Raw genomic sequence first — 6,164 nt, 5'->3', positions numbered from 1 at the left:
AGAGGGCGGACTTGGCTGGATGAACTGTTCCTGGAGGCGACCTCTAAAATAACCATGACAGTAGTCGACCGGGATGTGGTATTAACGGCCGCATCAATCATACAGTATATTACACGGAATGGCCGGCGCTGTGGCTTCGTTTGAGCAGGGCACGACACGCACCAATCAGGTTGCAGATTGAGATGTGATCGGCATGTCTTGAACCAATCAGCCGGCCGAATACTCGAGTTGACAGTTGACGGACAGCGAAACCAACCAATGGCCGTGGAGTTTTATTCTTCAGAAAGGCAGGCCCTGCAGGTGTGAACAGCTGTGACCGTTAGGTTTATTTGTGCACGTAAAACAGATTAATAATTAAAAATGTGATATGTAAATGTTTCAGTCAGTCTCTTCTATCACTGATTATGCAATACATAACTCTCTTGTAGTAAGTAATACAAAAGCTGTAAAATATTAATTGCTCTACAAGATGTAGGCTAAATGTTTGTAAAATTATTATAATAGGGAACATTTTGTTGTTCATGCTTTCATATTTTAAGTGATTGTTAGGTTAAATTGGGCGGCTGGGATGACGATCGGCACCTCCAAATCTGAGATCAGGGTTCTCGACCGGAAAAGGGTGGCTTGCCAACTCCGGGTCGGGGGAGAGGTCCTACCTCAAGTGGAGGAGTTTAAGTATCTCTGGTCTTGATCACGAGTGAGGGTAGGAGGGATCGGGAGATCGACAGGCAGATTGGTTCGGCGTCTGCAGTGATGCGGACGCTGAGCCGATCAGTCGTGGTGAAGAGGGAGCTGAGCCAGAAAGCCAGGCTCTCGATTTACCGGTCGATCTACGTCCCAATCCTCACCTATGGTCATGAGCTTTGGGTAATGACCAAAAGAACGAGATCGTGGATACAAGCGGCCGAAATGAGTTTCCTCCGTAGGGTGGCCGGGCCCAGCCTTAGAGATAGGGTGAGGAGCTCGGACATTCAGGAGGGACTCGGAGTAGAACCGCTGCTCCTCCGGATCAAAAGGAGCCAGTTGAGGTGGTTTTGGCATCTGGTCTGGATGCCTCCTGGACGCCTTCCTGGGGAGGTGTTTCGGGCATGTCCTGCCGGCAGGAGGCCCCCGGGTCGTCCCAGGACACTTTGGAGAGGTTACATCTCCAATCTGGTCCGGGAACGCCTTGGGGTCCTGCCGGAGGAGCTGGTGGACAAGGCCGGGGAGAGGACGGTCTGGAGCTCCCTAGTTGGGATGCTGCCCCCACGACCCGGACCCGGATAAGCGGAGGAAGACGACGACGACATTTGTTAAATTCTCAGACATTTTCAGTTGTACCGAAGTGTTTTGTCACCTAAATAAACAAAATTCACTCACTGCTCTTAAAACTAGCTTAATTATTCATGTTGCAGAATCAAGGTGTTGCTTCCTCGGTGGTTCTTCCCTTCCACCATACCTCAAAGGTTCTGGACTGGACTTGGATCTTGTGACTGTGGAGGCCGTTGGAGTCTAGTGAACGCATCCTTATGTTCTTGACACAAGTTAGAGATTATCTGAGCTTTGTGGCTTATTTCCTGTTATTTGGACATAATGTAACTCTACAACTGACTCTTTACTTCGCAACATTGTCTCCACAAATAACACAAGTCTGGAGGAGTTTTGCTATGTGGTGGGGTTGCTAATGCTAACAGTGAGCTTCTACAGGGCTGAGATGTTCTCTGCTGTTTCCTGGACACTAGACCAACAACAGCCATCCCTGTCGTGAGTCAAGATGGGTGATGTCAGCCTTTTTAAATCCTAGAGTTTCACCGTCTATTTAGCCTAAAGAGCTGATCCACATTAACATGTGCTTTAGTGAACGCAGTCATTCATTTGTTTCTGAGAAGTCTGAAATAACTTTTCTGACCGCGGTGAAGTTAGCTTGAAGTTGGACGTTGGACATTCGACAGACAAGGTTCACTATGGTCAGCGATAAGTCTTCATTCCGTGCACTGCGCCATAGACTGCGGTTAGCTGCGTTCCAAAGCCTCGCTAATGGAAACTGGTTCGCTTAGGGACCATCAGCAATTTGTAGTCTTTGTAAACGCGTACCAACAAAAATCAAAAGCTTCCAGAATATTTGCCTAAATTACTCAAAAGTACTTCAGAGTTGTGTTACTAAACTACATTTACAAGACACAACAGTTTTTATAACATTTCACTTAATCTGATCTTGTTAATTATCAAAATTTCATTTAATACCTCCCTAGGTTAATTGATTTTAATATCCAAAACCATTTACTAATGTAGATCAATGAGACACAGCAGTTTTAAACACGTTTCATACAGTCTCATCTTTTCATTAGGATTTTATCAAAAATTAAGGGATTTGTTTCAATAACTCCCAGGTAAATTGATCAAAATACCCAAAACATTTCTCAATGATGTCACTAATGGAGACCAATGAGACAGGGCAGTTCTTCTGACACCCCACAAGATCTGATATTTTTTTTATTAGGATTTTTATCAAAAATTAAGTGATTTCTTTCAATAGGCTCCCAGGTTAATTGATTTCAATACCCAAAACCATTTCTGTCACGATCAGGATGGAGGAGGTGGAAAACCAGAATGACTCAAGGCAGGAGAAGTGTTCAAAAGAATATATCTTTTATTTTAAAGGACTAAGGTGCCAAAAACCAAAGGGCACTAAAAAACGAATCAAAACTCAACCTTACTGAAAACAAACAGAAAACTCATTCGTGGGACTGAACAGGAAGACTCGAGGAGGACATGAACACGCTGACAAATGAAATGACCCAACAAACACAGAGTGACAAGACAAGGCTTATAAACAAGAGGGAGGTAATCAGGGAAACAGGTGACAGGTGTGAGGAGTGAGAGCTGAGGAGAAACTGGTGGAACCAATTAACTAAATGGGAAGGGAAAGCTTGACGGGAGGGCAGATAAACATTAACATATAACACATGGATCTAACTAAACCTAAAAGACTGAGGGCAAAATAAACTACTAATAACCAGATGGGTGAGGAGAACTAATCTAAATACAACTAGGAAAACCAGGGAGTGACTGGGAGGACACAAGAGGAGAGCCTGGAGTGGGAAGAGGAGGGGGTTGGGGAACAAAGGGACACAGAACATGACAATTTCTCAATGATGTCACTGATGGAGACCAATGAGACGGCAGTTTTTATAACACTTCACAAGATCTGACCTTTTTATTAGGATATTTATAAAAATTAAGCATTTTTTTCTATAGCTTCTAGGTAAATCAGTCAAAAAACCCAAAACCTTTTCTCAATGATGTTACTAAGCCAGAGCAATGAAACACAGCAGTTGTTTTCACATCACAAGCTCTGATCATTTTTATTAGGATTTTTATTTAAAAAAAATAAGTGTTTTAGTTCAGTAGCTCATATATATATATATATATATATATATATATATATATATATATATATATATATATATATATATGAGCTACTGAAGTAAAACACTTATTATATATATATATATATATATATATATATATATATATATATATATATATATATATATATATATATATATATATATATATATATATATATAATTTTTTTTTACTTTGATCACCCGCCCCGTCAAAGGTCTCTGCACGGCCCTGGATAGGTAGAAGATGCGCTTATTCTGGTTCGTGCCCCAAGCCAGTAGGTGGCGGTAAAGCATCGCCGCATTGTTTGACAACCGCTAAAACATCAACGAATAAGAGGGAAGAAGGAAGTTGCGTTTATAATCAGAAATTAATCTGACAAAAATAAAAGCGAGTTTTGTCTCACTGGCGTGTGTGAGAGCCTAAATTATAAGATATTGTTTTTTTAAATAATTTTTAGATTTTATATGTTAATTTGGAGTCTGTTCTGTGTATGCTCGTGTTAGTTCGGTCTGGTTAGCGTTAGCATCTCAGCCTCGAGAGCAGCGTCTTGTTAGCTGCCTTGATCCTCTAACAACTACGCAGTATGGACGTGCGCTTCACCAAAGGCAAGTCTGCGATCTTGGAGCGGCCTCTGAGTCGACCGAAGACCGAGGTGAGTGTGAGCGCCTTCGCCCTGCTCTTCTCGGAGATGGTGCAGTACTGCCAGAGCCGGGTGTACTCGGTGTCCGAGCTGCAGTCGCGCCTGGCGGAGCTGGGGAGGCGAGTGGGAGGCAGCCTTCTGGATGTGCTGGTTCTGAGGGAGAAAAACGGCAAGAGGGAGACCAAAGTGCTGAATATACTGCTGTTCATCAAGGTAAACTACCCGTGTTTCACATTTCAACTAGTTCAGGACTCACTTGATGACTCTGCAAGAGAAACATTTACATTTTAGTACCAGTCTGTCTACATCAGGTACTGTTACTGATAAAATAAATTCCTCAAGACCTCTTTCATTTTTATCTCTATGCACACATGGTATAACACGTTTTTTTCACAGTCAATAATGTATTTCTACTGCTGCTTAGTTTATTTACACTACAGTGTGTAACAGATTTTCTCTGATCGTTGCCTCTGTGTGAGTTATTGTATTGTGATAAATGCCTGTCAAAACGCTTTGTTTGGAAAATCTATGTGTCTATGTTCCCCAAAAGTTAACGTTAGCAAAACGGTAAATTAAAACAAAGTTACAATGCAAAGCAAACTTCAGATATGTCACTAAAGCTGCAGTGATTGCTCTATTGCTGATTTTTACACCATTTCCCTAATCCTAGAACTGATGTGTTGGGATGGGCAGGTGTTTGGGTAAAGAATGCTAAACGTACAGTTTACATCATTTTACTAACACTCACCTGATTTGATTTATTTAAATTTCTCAGATCATGCAATTTAAATGGAAATGTGATAACATCGATGTGATCAAATAAACCTCATAAATACATAATTACATCTTCATTGTACTAATCAATCACTGGATCTTAGGTTTCGGTTCTCTCTTTTGAGCTGTCAGATAAGACTGGTTTCAACTCCGAGTCACACTGATAGATTTTTAGGCTGTTATGAAAGCCTGGTACCTGTCACGCTGTAGGTTGTAATATTAAATAGAAACAAGACAGTATGAGTTCATGAAGACCTGATGAAGATCTCAGTCAGTAGTGAATACAGGTGAGATGTAAAGGACAGCTGTGGACATGGTCATAGCTGGGGAAAAGATGAGACGCAGCAGCCTGGCTGAACTTTTTTCTTAACGTTTATTCGTTATTGAGAGGTAAATGAGCGAGACTGTAACACTGAATGACAAAAGCACTGATTCAAGCTCACAATCAAAGACTTACAATTTCACAATGAAAAATGCCTTGAACGAACTCATCGTGAGTCCTTTTCGTGTTGAGGAGATGTGCGCCAATGTGATCTGTGAACCTTCGCTACGTCCACTCATGTTGGTCTTCTTTTCACAGGTAAACGTGTGGAGAGCGCTGTTTGGCAAAGAAGCAGACAAACTGGAGCAGGCCAATGATGATGATAAAACATACTACATTATTGAGAAAGAACCCCTCGTCAACACCTACATCTCCGTTCCCAAAGAAAACAGCAGCTTGAACTGTGCGGCCTTCATCGGAGGCATCGTGGAGGCCATCCTCACCCACAGCGGCTTCCCCGCCAAAGTCACAGTCCACTGGCACAAAGGTACCACGCTCATGATCAAGTTTGACGATGCTGTGATTGCCAGAGACAAAGGACTGGAGGGCAGATAGAGCAGCAGCGGATGAGAGGCTGGTTTTTGTCTTACCAGTGAAGATGTGATGTTATTAGGCAGACTGACCTGTAAATTCACAAGTTCTTCAGAACTCAGCAAAATAAAAACTCAAAGAAAAATGCATCTTGCTGCTTTTTTCATTACTGTGTCATTTGTTGTTAAATTTCTGAACACATGGGTTCCTCTTAGGTGTGTTCTTGCTGTGTCTTTCTAAATCCATGCTTTCGTTCTTTTTTAAACACAGAAACAGTTTTGTTTACCTGTTTGTAGCTACAGTTTCGCCGACGGCTGCCGGCTTCTTCAGGCTGACGCTGATGGTGGCGCGTCACTTCCTTCTCCGTTTATCTGCGGGCAGCAGAGGACGTTGTCGCCCTCTACTGCCCGCTCTCCCCTCTCCGACGATGCAGTCCCATGCGTGGTCCAGCGTGATGTGGGACCATGAACAGGGACGACAGAGTTTACACGCTGGACCACGCATGGG

General features: G+C 42.5%; 1 protein-coding gene across 1 annotated transcript; it reads left to right on the top strand.

Annotated features, from left to right (window-relative positions):
* Positions 1-3,745: 3,745 nt before the first annotated feature.
* trappc5 (trafficking protein particle complex subunit 5) lies at positions 3,746-5,806 on the top strand. The gene is made up of 2 exons (XM_070553639.1): positions 3,746-4,243; positions 5,385-5,806. The coding sequence occupies exons 1-2, from the start codon at positions 3,974-3,976 to the stop codon at positions 5,679-5,681; spliced, it is 567 nt and encodes a 188-aa protein (XP_070409740.1). The 5' UTR covers positions 3,746-3,973; the 3' UTR covers positions 5,682-5,806.
* The last annotated feature ends 358 nt before the right edge of the window (positions 5,807-6,164 follow it).

This window comes from Nothobranchius furzeri, chromosome 7 (assembly GCF_043380555.1).
Source record: "Nothobranchius furzeri strain GRZ-AD chromosome 7, NfurGRZ-RIMD1, whole genome shotgun sequence".
Lineage (NCBI taxonomy): Eukaryota > Metazoa > Chordata > Actinopteri > Cyprinodontiformes > Nothobranchiidae > Nothobranchius > Nothobranchius furzeri.
Note: the sequence above shows the minus strand (reverse complement) of the source record. Positions and strands in the feature narration are given on the sequence as shown.

Excerpts from the sequence above, each read along its gene's own strand:
- trappc5 (XM_070553639.1), top strand. The coding sequence starts at position 3,974 with ATGGACGTGCGCTTCACCAAAGGCAAGTCTGCGATCTTGGAGCGGCCT. Across the intron at positions 4,244-5,384 it reads ATATACTGCTGTTCATCAAG|GTAAACGTGTGGAGAGCGCT; the intron begins GTAAACTACCCG and ends TTCTTTTCACAG.